Raw genomic sequence first — 18,340 nt, 5'->3', positions numbered from 1 at the left:
TTTAGGTTTTTTTCGGTCACGTTTTCAAATGGAACATTCTGAAAAATTTTGTTTGTTTTACATATTCTAAACTATGCCCAAGAACACTACTTTAAGAGAGTACAGACAAAGTGTACTCGATTTCGTTCTTGATGTTTCCGCTAGTGTGATTGTCAAAGACTTAACTGCCATCACTTGGCGGGGAAAAAACACAGTTACCTTGTTCTCGGTAGCCTTTTTAACATGTAATGAAAATTACGTACTTTTGCACGCACGCAACTTACTCTTAAAGCCATACAAAAGGTATTAAAACAAAACAATAAAATAATGTGTACCGCAAAAATGTATATGTACATATAGTACTGTATTATGTCTATCCGGCTTAGAGATTTCAACCATAAAAACGGAAATTAAATATGAACCGTCAAAGCCTTACAAACACTTTTACACACACACACACACATACAATCATATCTAATGATTTACATTCGGTGGCAAAATATTAACACTCAAATTATCGTTATGAAAAATTGTTGCAAACGTTTTTCTTTTTGCTTTTTTGGAAAAAGGAAAATGATGAAAACTTTTTAATAGCCCCTCTAATTAACGCATCTGTTTGTTGGATAAGTAGAATAACATTTATCAAATTTTTTTTCGTTAATAGCATTTTCTTTTAAGAAATTATTCATAATCGGAGATTATTACTTTTTTAACATAATTTCGAAGAATAAGAAAAAATATTCGTTCTCCTTATTTTGGAGAACATTGAATATTATTCAATGGTCTCATAAACATTAACTTTATGATCGAATTTTAGGCATCTAACAAAATATCCACAGCCAATGAAATTTTGTAGGGAAATACTAAAAATAAGATTTCTTGAATCTGCTTAAAAATGCATGATTAGACTCTACAGAAATCAAATTGCATATTTACAAATTCCCAATAAAAATTAACAAAATAGCGAACATTTAATGGAATCCAACCCAATCTGAAATTTATGAAAAATTTAATGTCAATAAAATATCATGCAAATAGAAACAGATCTATGGTGCACCATTTACATAACATGGGACTAAATTATGTATGTGAGCTATATTTAAATCTGAACCGATTTTAAACAAAAAACATTCCAGACTAAAATTCATACTCGCTGCTAAATATCGTAAATATAGAACAAACATAGACTCCTCAGTGCGCCATTTACATTTCAACAAAACTTCACTGGTGTCAACCTGTAGAAACTTCATTACTGTATGCAAAATGTTGTCTCAATCGGCAAACATTTACTGTTTTGTGCTCCATTTGCATACATTCGGACGAAACTACATGTGGGAGGTTTATCTAAATTTGAACCGATTCTAACAAAGCTTCCTATACATCAGTAAGTAAGCTGTGCAAAATTTTGTTTTAATCGGACAAGTATCGGCAGTATGTTTATTGCTCCATTTACTTAAAATCGGACGAAAATATATATGGGAACTATATCTAATGGGTCGATTATGGAAAGCAACCAAACTCCAGTACGCCACTGAAATAAAACTTAAAATAATGAATATCAGCTTTCCTCAGTTGCCGTCGATAATACTGTTTTGACACTTCTACAACAAGAAATGTTGTAAACAAACAAAAAATTTAATAGAATTTTTCAGAAGAGCTTATTTTAAGTGATGACAAGCTCTGTGGAACTAGTTTTTTATGATGAAAATGACGTGCAAGGCGTGACATCTATTAGAAGGCAATTAAGAGATAAATCCAATCCATTAGAAGTACCATCCGCTCTGGATGTAGATGTTTATGTTTAGAGAAATGTTCAATCAACTGCTCATTTTAGCTTAAAGGCGTATTTTCGGCTGCCAAAAGATACCGTTGTGTACTTATTTGAAGCAATAAAACCTGATTTCCGAAAAGCACGACGATCAAGAGCAATTCCTCCTCTCTTAAAAATGTGTGCAGCTCTGAGGGTTTTTTTCGGAGGGAAGTTTTCAAAAGTCCCATGGCAATGACATCAACTTTGGCATGGCTCAACCCACAATGTCGGTGGTTTTGACCGAAGAAAAAACTGTTTAAAAATTGGTTTGTTTCTAAATTAACAGAGTAGGAAAAAGGGAAGAATACACATTTTTATTCAAAAACGAACTTCCCGGGTGTTGTCGGATGTATAGATGGCACACATGTACATATAATAACACACAATAACATATAATTTGAAGCAACTGAAGTTGACAACAGTTGCCATCCATAATTCAAATTTGGCAACTGGCAACGCCACTAAACTACGGTTACCATCCGTAATCGACCCATAAATCTAAACCGATTTCAACAAAACTTGTCATATATCAATGTAACCCAAATTCAGTACTCTGTGCAAAATTTTGTCCCAATCGGATAAATATTGGGAATTTGGTGCACCATTTATACAAAATCGGACGAAACTATATATGGGAGCTATATCTAAATCTGAACCGATTTTCTCCAATTTCAATAGGATTCGTCCTTGGACCAAATAAGTGAACTCTGCCAAATTTCATCCAAATCGGTTCAAAAATGTGACCTGTACTTTTTTCACAAAAATACATGGACGGACAGACATGCATAAATCGACTCAGAAAGTGATTCTATGCATATTCTCAAAAGGAACCATGGGTCTATCTCGATTCCTTTTGCCTGTTACAAACATATGCACAAATACATAATACCCTGTACCACAGTGTGGTGAAGGGTATAAAAATTAATATAGCCCTAAAATTTGATATAGCCTCCACATACCGGCACCCTCAATTTTCAGTATGTAAAATGACATGGCCCCTAGAAAAGATCATAGAGCAAAAGTAGACTTTTCGACCTTTGCCTTCGAATTTTATACCAATATAAAAAGTCGATTGGTCGGCAGTGGGCTTACATATGGTTTTTTTAATTTCCGCCTTATGATGAAGGTTATAGAAAAAATTTACGAAAGACGAACATTAGTTTTAAACTGTTCAATACATACATAAGCTTATATTGAATGTCTATTTAATGGTGAAGTCTAAACACGTTTACTACATTTATTACATATTATACAGGGATATGACGTTTTCGACGTATATAACTTTTTAACAGTCGAAAATTGAAACATTTGTCGTACGGACCATCCCTGATATAAACACTTTAAATTTAAACTCTCCTGCAACTAACACATTACTCTAGCTCTCTGTCACTCTCCCTCTCTTATTCATCAATTGAGTTCTTATCGTAATTATTGTGGTTAACCCGTGGGATTGAAATGTTACCCCATATTGAAATTGGCCTCCAAATACGTTACAGTTTAATTGCAGAGTTATTTTATTGTTCTGGTTTTTTAATGTGGGTTAAACTTCCATTATCACTAAACACACATACTTAATATTTTTATACGTATATATAAATATTAGGTTGTGACGAAAAATGTTTACTATTCTGAACCGATTTCAGATAGGATTTTTTATTAAGGTTAAAAAAAATTATTTTTGATTTTGATTTAATTGTGTTAGCATCAAGTGAACCTACACTAATTTTTTGAGAATGGCAAGAATGTCCCTATAAATTTTCAATTACTTAAGGGGTTTCCCTTAAGTAATAGAAAGAAATTATAAGTTCCTCACACAGAGGACTAAACACTGAGAAATTACTTTTTATTGAGCATTTACAAAAATTGATATTATTAAGGCACGTTACACCCTATTAAGCACATACCGGCATTTTTTCAGATAACATATAAACTCATATATGTAGTTTTTTTTTTGTACACAACGCAGCGTTAACTTTAAAATTTTATAAATAAAAAAATATAACAAACCATTCAGTCAATTCCCCAACGCTCAAAGTAATTTCACAAAAAAGAAAAATATTAAACCAAAAACGTTTTCTGAAAATTACATTTTTTCTCTCTCATTTTCCGCGCAAAAGAAAAAGCAATTTCAATTATTGATCATTTGATTTGTCAGTGCTGACATGAGTAAATATTTGTTAGACCTTTCAAACCCTTGGCGTAAAATTGATAAATTTTTAGATGGTAAGTTATGTGTGTGTATGTTTGAGTGTCTGTGTTGTGTTTTGTTTTGTAACATGTTCGAAATTGACTGCAATGTAAATATTTAAGCATTTTTGCAATTCTCAATTGTAGGACAAATGGGATTTTACATACCATCATTATTTTCAAACAATCATTATTTATTTGCTCGCATATAGAATATGTATGTTTGTATGCAATACTTTACTACATATGGGTATAAATCCGAAATACCAAAATTAAATATGTGTTTTTTGTTGGTGTTCGATACATTCCGACTATCAGCATTGTGCATACTTTTGCTATATAGCGTGTGCTTTGGATGATACTACGTTCAATTGATTAATATTAAGTACATTTTTCTTATCTAATCAATTTCATTATTGCCTCTCCAGCTCGTTCTCTCGCCCCTCTCACACATGTGATATTTGACACAACAACCAAACAATTGTATTCTGGTTACAGCTACAACAACATCAACAAACAGCAATGTTGGTACAACAACAACATCGTTTAGCTAACAATCATTTATCAATGAAATATTACACATATTTTATGTGTCATCAACATACAATGTTTATACATGCACCACCATATTGGCTGACACATAGCAGCAAGACAGACAGACAGGCATTCAAACGGACGGACAGACATACGCTCAGTACTGACATTTGAACGAGGTACACATATGTACTTAAGTACCACACGCACCAACCCATCCACCCTTCAAACAAACAAACTGACAATCGACAAATTAATTGTTGTTGTTCAAGTAGTCACATTTAGAGAAACATCGTTTATCTGCCGCCGCTACTGCTGCAGCTACTGCTTCGGCTGAAATGAAAATGAATTAAATTGATTGAAAAGGCAGAAAAGTGTATGAATTTTCCCGAATATCATTAATTCAATTCAACTGTGAATCAATTGTATGCACTAGAAACACATTGATGAAAAGTTTCTATGTGCAAAAACTAATTCGGACATTAATAAGAGTACTTGAGCTGTAGCTTTGAATTTATTAATACTTATTAGGTAATAAAATCGGTGAACACTTATTCCAATACAACAGAGGCACTTAACTCGATATTTTCGTTTCTAGTAGTACATAAAAGTCAAACAAATTATTTAAATGGAAACAATTTTTTTTTTTGGGATTCCAGATTCTAAATTTACAAATGATACCCATACACCAATAAATATATATTTTTTCAAATTCCGTGTTATCCGTGAGGTCCTACTTCAGAGATATTGGCATGAACTCACAAACAAGTACAACGTGAAGTTCTGCCGGACCCAAACTGTTATACCCTACACCATGAATTGAACATTCAAAATATATAAAATCGATCGTACTTATATTTGGGGGAATGAAATTGCGAATTATGACCAGGAGAAAACGAAATATCACACTACAGACACTCAGGCTTGAAAAGTGACCTATGACCTCGAGCATATCAAAATGGACTGGTGACATTTGTATGGAATTATATTGCAAATGCTGTGTGAAGAAGTTTTTTACCCACCAATGTCCTCAAGTTCCAAATGACTGACATTCCTAATGTCAAGTTATAGTCAATTCGCTTGGAAAACGCACTCCATACCATAAAAATACATATATAGGGGCTATACCCCAAGACCGACCGATATTTATGATAACATGATTTTCACCTATGAGCTCAAAATATTAAACTAGAACCAGCTCAGGTCAAAATCATGACTGATATCAAAATACTGAAAATAAAGGGTTCTGTAAACCGTAACTTGAACTAATGCTGATGTTAGGGAGATTTGAGACCCCATGAAAAATACCAAATAACAGCCAATTTAATGGAAAAATGTTCCCAAAATACTGACGTTTGAGAGTTATCGTTATAAAAGAGCTACACCAAAACTTGGGACAATACCGACGATATTTGACAGGGAGCAAATCTCCCTCAGCTCTATCTCCCTCTGGATACACCGAAACTTGAACCAATACTGATGACAGGGAGATTTTTAATTTCCAATGACAATCCAAAATACGAAATAACAGGTACGAGGTATCGTTTTAAAAGGACTACCGATAATTTTTGACAAGGAGCAAATTTCCCAAACTCCCAGAAGGTAGCGTTATATGGAGGCTACGCCCTAACTTTAGCCAATATCGATAATTTTTGACAGGGAGAAAATCGCCCTCAATCCCAGAGAGAATAACAATATTTGGTACAATTATTTGTTCCTCAATTAGAGCCCAAAAAATCGAATTTTGTAAATTTTATGGAAAATGGGCTCCGTTATTTGGGGCCTATGTCCCTATATACTATACTTCCTATTTGGGGTCTATGCCCCAAATGATTTTTTTTTCATACACCCATCTTAAATGATTTTTTTTCCTACAGCCATCAGGAATCCCATATGGCTTTACCGTAGTCTTGGTGACTGAACAACATATTTCCAAATATTTTTCACTATAGGTAATTTTTGAGACATTGCCCTCATATAAAACTCAATAAAAAATGCATTTCGGTTTTCAGGTGAAAAAAAAATATTTTTATATTGGGTTCACGTACCATTTTAGGTACTTTGATGGATCTGTGTGCTTTAATTCTCACTTGGATTTTAATTTTGATGTTTCGTAGTCTTGGTGGGTAAAACACTTCATCGCAAGAAAAATTGAATATCGGTTTATGTTTTTACGTAGGCCTTATATAAAGGTTCCGACATATTTCCAATATTTTAAAGTTTTAACCGCATGTCCCAACTGAAAGCCTTTGACACACCCGGTTTCTAATTTAGTTCCAATTTATCTTATAGGACCATGTTTAGGCAATACTTCGTTATATAAGGTAATTTTTGGCATATGATTGGTTATTTTTTGGGGTTTTCAAAAGGAAAATGTTGTATGCAGGCCAATGTTTTAACATCGGCCACGCATGAATTCGCCGTCCTATTTTCAGTATATTAAAGACCCTTTGAATGTAGACCCATGTGTTAGTAATTTAGTATTTCGCTTTCGCAGACGATTAAATAATTTTTCGTAGAAAATTGTCAATATAGGCTTAAAACCCTCATATTAAGGGGCCTACCAATTTTGGGTAATTTTTATCGACCAATACACGGTGGAGGGCCTAGCCTACGTTAATGACATTTTTAATAATTATAAGTTCACATCTGCAATATGTAAAAACCCTACAAAACGATTTTGGTACAACACTTATGTTATCCCGGCCGTTTTTGATTACATCGGAGCTTTTAGCAATATTTCCACATAATTTCACTAATAAGGCAGAGGGAAACCGATGTGTCAAAAAATATGAATTAGGTATCACCAACTTTGCCATTTATAAATTTAACAGATATCCCGAAACTGATTTCCATTGTGTTATTCAGGTGAAAAATGTATCCCACCTATAATAAAAGTACATTGGCAACTCTGTTATCAACCAGACTGAAAAAATACTGTGTGCGATTGTTACAAATTACAAATCAAAATTAAGGTGTATTTACACTGTCAAACCAAAATCAATTGTGTTAGTGTAACAAAGCTTTTATTGCTCTTTGTGATAAACATCAAGAATGCCGAATACAAAGCGAAGAAGCACAAATAATGTTAAAAAAATAATTTCGTGTGTTCAATGCAAGACTCCAGTGTTGGAAAGCGACGAAGCAATAGAATGTGACAAAAAATGTTTCACTGGCAATGTAGTCAACTTAATAAAGTGGAGATAGAGAAGCTCGCTGATGATGACTCTCTCGAATTCAAGTGTCATTTCTGTGAACCGTGTAACAACGGATCTGAGTTGAAAAGCATGTTGCGAGAAATGAGAGAAATGAAGGAGACAATGCAGTTTATGTCAACACAATATGATCAAATATTAAATGGTGTGAAGAAGAACACGAAAAAAATAAAAACATTACAAAAAGAGAACAAGAGCTTACGTGAAGATGTTACCAAATTGAAATCAACGGTTAATTTTTTAAATAATATTAGAATTCAAAATGATTGTATCATCAATGGTGTGATTACTGATGATAATTCTAATCCACTCGATATTGTTCTGAACATTGCGAATAAAGCTGGTGCTGTTATTGATGTCAACCAAATTGAAGACGTATATTTTATTAATCGTAACAAGCAGACCAGGAAAGCGTCCATAGTCGTTAAATTCATCAATAGGAAGTCGAAAATGTTGTTTATGAAGGAGAAAAAACATTTGAAAGATGATGCAGAGATGAAGAATGTGTATGTTAATGATTTCCTTACGAGAGATAGTTTGGAGATATTAAAATACGCTAAATCGTTAAAACCAATGGGATACAAATATATTTATGTAAAAGACGGCAAGGTATTTGCAAAAAAAGAATTTAACTCGAGACAAATTCAATTAAAAAGTATGGATGAAATTGATAAAATATTGAAATCTGCTGTATGCAGACAACCAATTGCATCACGAACACGTTCAGCTGTGAGTTTTGAGGAAGAGGATGATATAAGTGAAGAAGATAATGCGGATGAGGAAGATGAGGATGATGCTGGATTTTTGTCACCAAATTAATATTGTATGCATATATTTATATTTCTGATTACTATTTCACTCATTTTTTATTATGTCTAAATATTTCAAAAGAATAGAAAGTTATAATCATTATTTTCAAAACCACGGTCAAAATTTTTTCAATATTATATCTTTAAACGCTAGAAGTATTTCTTCAATAACAAAGTTTAACCGGTTTCAGAATGAAATCAAAATATTTTATAAACTACCTTCGATTATAGCGGTCCAAGAGACTTGGTTCAGCAATAATTTGTTAAGTCTATATTCAATGAATGGGTTTAGTTCTATTAGCTGCACTAGATCTGATGCATTTGGTGGAACTACATTGTATGTAAACTCAAATCTTAAATATAAAGTAATTTTGAATGAAAGTGGCGATGGTTTAGATGTTATTGCCATTGATTTGCAAAATGTCAAAATTGAAAATTCTAATTTAATAGTATTATCGATATATAGATCACAGCGTTGCAATTTAAGAAGATTTTTATATAAATTGGAAAACATTATGGAGAGACTGCGTGTTGGCCCGATGATAGTGGTGGGTGATTTAAACGTAGATCTACATAGCAGATTACGTAACAAACATGTTTTAAATGTATTTAATGAATAGAATATGAAGCCGTGTAATGATCTTGTTACTAGGCCTTTCAGCAAGTCTTCTATTGACTGGGTTGTAAGTAATTTCCCTCAAAATATTTCAGTACATAGCATTGAAAATAATATATCGGACCACAATATACTTAGCTGTTGTTTGGATATTTCAGTATGTCCACGTGATTTTATAACACAAAAAGTTGTTAAGACGGATTATGTCAAACTATCATCAATTTTAAATACAGAATTAACGGGTGAAATTAATTCATCTGATTTATGTGACCGATTTATTGAAACTTTGACGACGGCAACATTGCATTGTACAACAGTAGAACATAAATCTGTAAATATTCGTTCAATGATCTCACCCTGGATTACAGAGAATTTATCCGCTCTCATGAATTTTAAAAATAAACTGTTATGTAGGAGACGTAAAGCTCGTAATAAAACCCAACTAACAGATCTACTGAAACGAATTAGTAAAAAACTGTAATAGAATTTTGATTAACAATTACTATAAGTATCATTTGAATGCTTACAAAGGTGACGTAAAAAAAACATGGCAATTTATAAATAAAACCGTCGGTCGGTCAAACAACAGAAAGTTTGATGTATTATTGGAAGACGGAAGACTTTTGTCTACGGATAATGCAAAAGCCACTGCTTTAAATGAATTTTTTATTGACTCAGTAAAACAATCAAGAGTCAATTTAGAACAATATTCCAATGATGATATAAATTTTTTTTCAACCCTCATACCTGAGCCGACTTATTTTTCCTTACAACCTGTGGATGTATTAAAAGTTTCAAACATTTTACAATCATTGAATATAAGGAAATGTTGTGGATTTGACAAAATAACACCAAAAATATTACTTCTTAGCAAAAATAATGTTGCTAGTTTACTTGTTAAAATTTTTAATACAATGATTATTGAAGGAAAATACCCAAATAGCCTTAAAATTCACAAAATTCTGCCGATTCCTAAGAAGCTGAACTCCAAAAGTTTAACAGATTTTAGACCAGTTGCTGTCCTTTCTACCGTAGATAAAATTTTCGAAAAAATAATTTATGAACAACTTTCTACGTATGTTGTTGATAATAAAATACTTTTCGATAGACAGTTCGGTTTTAAAAAGGGCTCAGGGACGGAGGAAGCTGTTATAAATGTGGTTGAACATATATGTGACAAAATTGACGCTGGGGCAAAAGGTGTTGCAGGTGTTTTCTTTGATTTATCCAAAGCTTTCGACTTGGTGGATCACAACATCTTGATTAAGAAACTAAAGAATATTGGTTTATCCAATATGTCGTTAGAGCTTTTTTCTGATTTCTTGCGCAACAGACGCCAATATGTTGAAATTGGTGATGCAAATAGCAATTCTTTGCCTGTTAATTGTGGGGTTCCCCAAGGTAGTGTGTTAGGCCCTCTTTTATTTAAAATATATATTAACGATCTGAAACATTTAAAATTTTCTGGCAAATTATTCATATTTGCTGATGACATATGTTTGTTGTACGGATATAAGTATGAGCGCGTCTTACAAACTCAAGCGGAGTACGATTCTGCTATTTTATCTGAATTTGCTAGGATTAACAAGTTAATTATAAATCCGAATAAGACCAAATTCATTAGGTTTCAACCTCATATGAGCAGGTCTAATCATGAAATGGCTATTCATGTGGAAGGAACACGAATTGTTGAATCACCTAGTGTAAAATATTTGGGTATAACGTTAAGCAATAATTTACAATGGGACCTGCATATCAACCACATACAAAATAAAGTGTCTGCTGCTACAGGAATATTGTATAAATTCAAATCCAAATTTGACACAGAAACCAAAGCATTAATATATCAAACGCTTGTTCATTCCCATTTGACATATCTTCCCATTATATATGGATTTAAATTCAGCAGCTCGTTAAAAATTCTGCAGAGAGCTCAAAATAAAGCCCTAAAAATTGTTTACAACCTACCACGTAGATTCCCAACACTAGATCTTTACAAATACAAAGCAGTAAATGTTTTACCTTTACGAGGATTATATAAACATCAGATTTTAATGGCAATGTTTAAAAATTTAAAAGGCATAGGTCTTTCGTCAATATCTTTCAGACAAAATAGAGAACTTACTGGTAGAAACACTAGGCATGCATCAGACCTGGAAGTAGCTAGATGTCGAGTTGAAGTAACAAAACAAAGAATAAAATACGCTGGACCAATGGAATATAATCAATTATCAGACGATTTGAAAAACATTCTACAAATATCGATATTTAAAAAACGCATTAAAGCTTATCTTTTGCAGAATATTGAAAATCTTTTGTACAATTAATTTAATATTAACTATAATAAGAATTAGAATATCATAAATTGTATAGTTGCCATTAGCCTCTATTTTGCCAAATATGGCGCGGAGGCATTAAATTAATTATAATTGAATAATAAAGAAAAAATGAATACAAAAAAAAATATCCAGTCTATAATAATATACCTTAAATTTCGCAATCTAATAAATCATTCAGAAATTTAACATATTTCTAATGTTGTGTGATCCCAGTAATAAAAAACTTTAGTTTCAGGGTACAACTAATTTTGGTACACAGAAAAAAAAGCCACCCCGAAAATTTTGATTAAAAGCTTCATCAGCGTTCGACAAAAAGATGTCGATAACATATTTCAAACGTAGTCGGAAATGTTTATCAAACACCAACAATTCACAAAAAAACCATCAACAAACGAGTTTGACCAAAAAAATTATTAAATTTGTTGGACAATTTTTAATAATTTTTTTGTAATATGCCATATTATTTTTTATTACGTTATTACAAAGTACTTTGTTGAATAGATTGTAAAAGATGGATAACAAATATAAGTTTTTATTCGGTATAGAGCTACACATTTAGTTTAAAGCCGTTAAAATACTGAAAATTTGGAGGTATTTTTGTGGCAGAATACAATTGCTGTTTAAATGGTTTTGTATCGTACTACAAGAAATTTAATTTGAAATTATAATAATAATTTGATAAACAAGATTGTCAATATGAAAAATATTTTATCGATTAACAAAATAAAATTCAACAAAATTTTTAGTATATATGAGAATTGCTTTATCAAAATATTTTCGAATAGGATTACAATTTTTTTTATCGGCGATTGTAAATATGAACATTATTTTTATCGGCGAAAAATCAATCAAATTTTAATTGGATTTTTGAATTTTTTTATCAAATGGTTACAATTTTTTTTCTGTGTATATATATTTTTTATATTTGTAATATATTGTTCGTTTTTTGTATAATACAATTTGAACGGCATAGCTTGACCAATTTGAAACATAGTTCATAATGAACATATAAGGGTGGTTTTTCCCATTAGAATTTGACCCCAAAACGGAAAAGTGGACAACCAATTGTTCCTTTTGGAATTTATTCATTGATTTTAATCTAATTAAAATATGGAATGGTTTCCTAAGGCAAAGCTTGGTAAATTTCATGAATAAAGGTTGCCAGAAAGAAAACAACCCACAAACTAATTGCCTTAAACTTTTATGCCATTTATTTGTGTGTTTTTTTAATAACTTAAGTTTTCTCTCTCTCTTTCCATTTACTTATGTTTTTTTTTTATAAAAAAGGAAACCTGGTCAAACCGACAAAAAAACCAACCCAATACATTTAATTAGCATTCAAAATATGCTTATGATTTCCGTTTTCTATTACAATGTCCTGTTTTTTCCTCTTGCTTCCATTCAATTTCTATGCTATTTTATCCCGTGAGAGATTATAGATAGCGTCCCTTGAAATAAAACGGATGTTTTTTTTTTCTTCTTTTATATAACGCCCAAAGGCTCTTAAATTAAAAGAATAACGAAATACCCGATAGTAGCAAAAAATAATAATAATATGCTGGAGAAGCAGAAAGGATAAAAAGATAATATAAACTGAACACCGTCCATTTCCTGTAAACCATTACTTACGTAAATATTATACATTAAATGAAGAGGAACAGAAAAAAAAAACAAAACACACAGGATATAACACAACAGCAGCAAAAAAGTATTGAAATATGAAGAAGAATATTATAATTGTAAGTAAATTAAACTGTAGACGATAATGCAGGCTAAGGGTACATATTTTATCTAGGATTATATATTAAGAGTGTAGGAATTTATATGGTAATTTGTATAAAATCAAAATCCGTTTACTGAGAATTTTTCTCTCAAAGAATTTTTTTTCTCAAACACCCCAAGCGCTGCCTCATCTGCTTGCGCAAGTACCCATGCTTCTGATCCATATAATAGCACGGGTAGTATCAGCGTCCTGTAAAGTGTGAGTTTGGTTTGGCGAGAGGTGGCCTTGTTTCTAAACTGCTTACTTAGACCATAGTAGCATCTGTTGGCCATCACAATCCTTCTCCGAATTTCAAAACTGATATTATTCGTTTTATTTATGGCGGTACCAAGGTATATAAAGTCTTTAACTACCTCGAAGCTGTAGTTCTCAAGTTCCACAGTTGGTCCGAGTCTACTGGACGTCTTGCGCGTTGATACCATCAGTTTGGTCTTCTCGCCGTTTACTCCCAGACCCACTTTGGCAGACTCCTTTTCAATTTGTTCAAAGGTAGCTGTTACCGCTCGCAATGTTCGACCCATTATATCGATGTCATCGGCGTAGGCGAGTAACTGATGTTGTTTGGTGTACAGAGTGCCATTTCTGTTCACCTTTGCGTCTCGTATGACCTTTTCCAGTAGGATGTTAAAAAGATCACAAGACAAACTGTCACCTTGTCTGAATCCTCGTTCGGTATTGAAGGGCTCCGATAGGTCCTTTCCTACTTTAACGGCTGACCTTGTGCCACTTAAAGTTATCCTGCATAGCCGTATTAATTTTGCAGGAATGCCGAACGCAGACATGGCTTTAAACACCTCTGAACGGATAGGGCTGTTGAATGCTGCTTTGTAGTCGACAAATAGGTGGTATGTGTCGATTGTGTTTTTTGGCGCAGAGTGAAAATCTGGTCAATGGTGGATTTGCCAGGTCTGAAGCCGCATTGGTATGGTCCGATGATGTCATTGACCGTTGGCTTCAATCGTTCACACAGCACATTGGATAGCACTTTATATGCGATGGGAAGGAGACTTATTCCTCTATAGTTGGCACATATCGTCTTGTCTCCTTTTTTGTGCACGGGACACAGAATGCTGAGGTTACAATCATTGGGCATGCATTCATCTAGCCAAATTGTGTTAGTCAGCTGGTGCATGCTCCTGACCAGCATCTGGTCACCAGTCTTGAATAGTTCGGCTCGTAACCCATCGGCTCCTGCTGCTTTGTTGTTCTTGAGCCGATTAATTGCTTTTACGACCTCATCTTGGCTAGGTGGTATACCCTCTATACCATCATCTCTTTTTGGTTCTGGGGTATCTTCTTCATCGCCACTATTTGATACTAGTAGCTTTTCGAAATGCTCCTTCCAGATCCTCAACACGCTGTCTGTATCTGTCACCAGGTTTCCTTCTTCATCTCTACAGGAGGATGTGCCTGCACCAAAGCCTTCGGTTTGGTGTTTTACTCGTTGGAAAAATTTCCGGACTTCATTCTGACTCCTGTACATCTCGATTTGCTTTTCTCCCGATAACTCTCCATCACGTTACGTGTTGCTACTGTCTGCAGGGTTGCCCTATACGCTGTGTTTTTCACATCAGTAGCATTACGACACTCCTGATCGTACCATGGGTTTCTTAGTGGTGGTTTTCGGTACCCAGTTGTTCTTTTTGCTGCAGTTTGTAAGGAGTGGGCAATTCTTTGTCAATTGTGCTTCTATACTATTATCGGGACAAGAAGTGCTTTCTTCAAGCAGATGGGTAGGCCTCGGCTACCTGTTGTGTGTGCAGCTTTTCGACGTCGAGTTTCCGTATTGTATTAGATGGCACCTTTGCTGCAACATTAAGACGGGTGCGTACCTTGGCTGCCACAAGGTAATGGTCCGAATCGATATTCGCTCCTCGGATCGATCGGACGTCTAAAACACTGGATGAATGCCTTCCGTCTATCACAACATGATCAATTTGATTTCTCGTTACTTGATCAGGAGAAATCCAGGTGGCCTTGTGTATATCGAGATGCTTGAATCTGGTGCTGCTAACTACCATGTCAATCAACCATGCCGCGAAGTCAATCAACCTCATGCCGTTGTCGGATGTTCTTCATGAAGGCTGAATTTTCCGACGGTGGGGCCAAAGATATTTTCCCTTCCGATTTTTGCATTAAAATCTCCTAGCAGAATTTTAATGTCATGGCCAGGGAAACGGTCATATGTTGTTTCTAGGCGCTCGTAAAATATGTCTTTGGTCTGTTCATCTTTTTCTCCGGTCGGAGCATGGGCGCAAATTAGACTGATGAAAAAGAACTTCGCTTTTATACGGATTATAGCAATTCGCTCATCTACTGGGGTGAATCTGGAGACAAGGTCTTTTATTCTCCTGTTAACCATAAATCCGCAGCCAAATTCATGTCTCGTTTCATGGCAGCTATAATAGAGGGCGTAATCGTCTGATTTACTTACACCTGTCCCTTTCCATCACATTTCCTGTAAGGCAATAATATCGGCTTTGTACTTCTTGAGTATATCCGCCAAAGCGAACACTGCCCTTGTTCTGTACAACGTGCGCACATTCCAAGTGCAGATTCGCAGATCGTGGTCCTTTATACGTCGTCAGCATTAGGGGGATTTGGTTTTCTTTGCTTTTTAGGTAGTAGGTTGGGTTTTCCGAGAGTGGGCAACTAACCCGACGCCCCAACCCATTTTTTTATAGTTCTAATGGGTGAACTCGCGGCACATGTTAGCTCACTATTTCATCGGGTCATGAGAATAGCTCCCCAGGTGGCACCACGGGGAGGTCAGTGTCCACAGTTGAGATGAAAGAGGGACCAAGATAAGCCTGGGCTTCGCCATGTTAAAGCCAATCAGAGTCGTTGCTTGGTATCTATCATCCCCTACGCCACCCAATTTATTATATCGACTCATTAAAAATAACTCGAGTTATTATATCGACTCGAGGAACTGTGTAAGATTTTTACATTAACTCATGATTCTTCAACAGATCTAAGTCAAACATCAATCCGAAGCTGTTATTGCCTGAAATTAGATACAATTTGCACAAACTGTGATTGAACTAAACCAAAGCTTAACCAAGCAAGTCAGCTGTAAAAAAATTATTCTGAAATTGACCTGGCATTAAAACGCCTCAAAAATGAAAAACACTTCAATAAACTTCTACTTATAAGTTTGTTTGTTCTATAAGAGTGTAACTGCAGGGTTGCCCTATACGCTGTGTTTTTCACATCAGTAGCATTACGACACTCCTGATCGTACCATGGGTTTCTTAGTGGTGGTTTTCGGTACCCAGTTGTTCTTTTTGCTGCAGTTTGTAAGGAGTGGGCAATTCTTTGTCAATTGTGCTTCTATACTATTATCGGGACAAGAAGTGCTTTCTTCAAGCAGATGGGTAGGCCTCGGCTACCTGTTGTGTGTGCAGCTTTTCGACGTCGAGTTTCCGTATTGTATTAGATGGCACCTTTGCTGCAACATTAAGACGGGTGCGTACCTTGGCTGCCACAAGGTAATGGTCCGAATCGATATTCGCTCCTCGGATCGATCGGACGTCTAAAACACTGGATGAATGCCTTCCGTCTATCACAACATGATCAATTTGATTTCTCGTTACTTGATCAGGAGAAATCCAGGTGGCCTTGTGTATATCGAGATGCTTGAATCTGGTGCTGCTGCTACTACCATGTTTTTTTCCCTCCGCGAAGTCAATCAACCTCATGCCGTTGTCGGATGTATCTTCATGAAGGCTGAATTTTCCGACGGTGGGGCCAAAGATATTTTCCCTTCCGATTTTTGCATTAAAATCTCCTAGCAGAATTTTAATGTCATGGCCAGGGAAACGGTCATATGTTGTTTCTAGGCGCTCGTAAAATATGTCTTTGGTCTGTTCATCTTTTTCTCCGGTCGGAGCATGGGCGCAAATTAGACTGATGAAAAAGAACTTCGCTTTTATACGGATTATAGCAATTCGCTCATCTACTGGGGTGAATCTGGAGACAAGGTCTTTTATTCTCCTGTTAACCATAAATCCGCAGCCAAATTCATGTCTCGTTTCATGGCAGCTATAATAGAGGGCGTAATCGTCTGATTTACTTACACCTGTCCCTTTCCATCACATTTCCTGTAAGGCAATAATATCGGCTTTGTACTTCTTGAGTATATCCGCCAAAGCGAACACTGCCCTTGTTCTGTACAACGTGCGCACATTCCAAGTGCAGATTCGCAGATCGTGGTCCTTTATACGTCGTCAGCATTAGGGGGATTTGGTTTTCTTTGCTTTTTAGGTAGTAGGTTGGGTTTTCCGAGAGTGGGCAACTAACCCGACGCCCCAACCCATTTTTTTATAGTTCTAATGGGTGAACTCGCGGCACATGTTAGCTCACTATTTCATCGGGTCATGAGAATAGCTCCCCAGGTGGCACCACGGGGAGGTCAGTGTCCACAGTTGAGATGAAAGAGGGACCAAGATAAGCCTGGGCTTCGCCATGTTAAAGCCAATCAGAGTCGTTGCTTGGTATCTATCATCCCCTACGCCACCCAATTTATTATATCGACTCATTAAAAATAACTCGAGTTATTATATCGACTCGAGGAACTGTGTAAGATTTTTACATTAACTCATGATTCTTCAACAGATCTAAGTCAAACATCAATCCGAAGCTGTTATTGCCTGAAATTAGATACAATTTGCACAAACTGTGATTGAACTAAACCAAAGCTTAACCAAGCAAGTCAGCTGTAAAAAAATTATTCTGAAATTGACCTGGCATTAAAACGCCTCAAAAATGAAAAACACTTCAATAAACTTCTACTTATAAGTTTGTTTGTTCTATAGAGTGTAACTAAGCTAAATGTATATCCCATATCCTTCACCTAAAAAAACGATAGCGAGGTGAATCAATGAACCCATTATTATTTTTTTGCCAAGGTAGAGTTCACGCTTGTAATTCTTTTGGTGTATGCTAGTGAGGAATGCATGGACTCCTCACTATCCTACAATCCAATGGCGGTTGGTTGGTCATCCTTGATTTGTTGGTTATTTCAACAGTATCATCGGTGTGGATTGGAGAATTTATCACATCGCGG

General features: G+C 34.9%; 1 protein-coding gene across 1 annotated transcript in view; it reads left to right on the top strand.

Annotated features, from left to right (window-relative positions):
• Positions 1 to 3,906: 3,906 nt before the first annotated feature.
• The window catches only part of LOC133332061 (complexin), an 88,100-nt gene continuing 73,666 nt past the window's right edge, over positions 3,907 to 18,340 (top strand). Inside the window, exon 1 of the mRNA XM_061540475.1 lies at positions 3,907 to 4,012. Coding sequence (XP_061396459.1) covers positions 3,952 to 4,012 — 61 coding nt within the window. The 5' untranslated portion in view covers positions 3,907 to 3,951. The remainder of the gene's footprint in view (positions 4,013 to 18,340) is intronic.

The sequence above is a fragment of the Musca vetustissima genome, unplaced genomic scaffold (assembly GCF_032173495.1).
Source record: "Musca vetustissima isolate MV318-11 ecotype Yass unplaced genomic scaffold, APGP_CSIRO_Mvet_v1 utg23075, whole genome shotgun sequence".
Taxonomy (NCBI): Eukaryota; Metazoa; Arthropoda; class Insecta; order Diptera; family Muscidae; genus Musca; species Musca vetustissima.
Note: the sequence above shows the minus strand (reverse complement) of the source record. Positions and strands in the feature narration are given on the sequence as shown.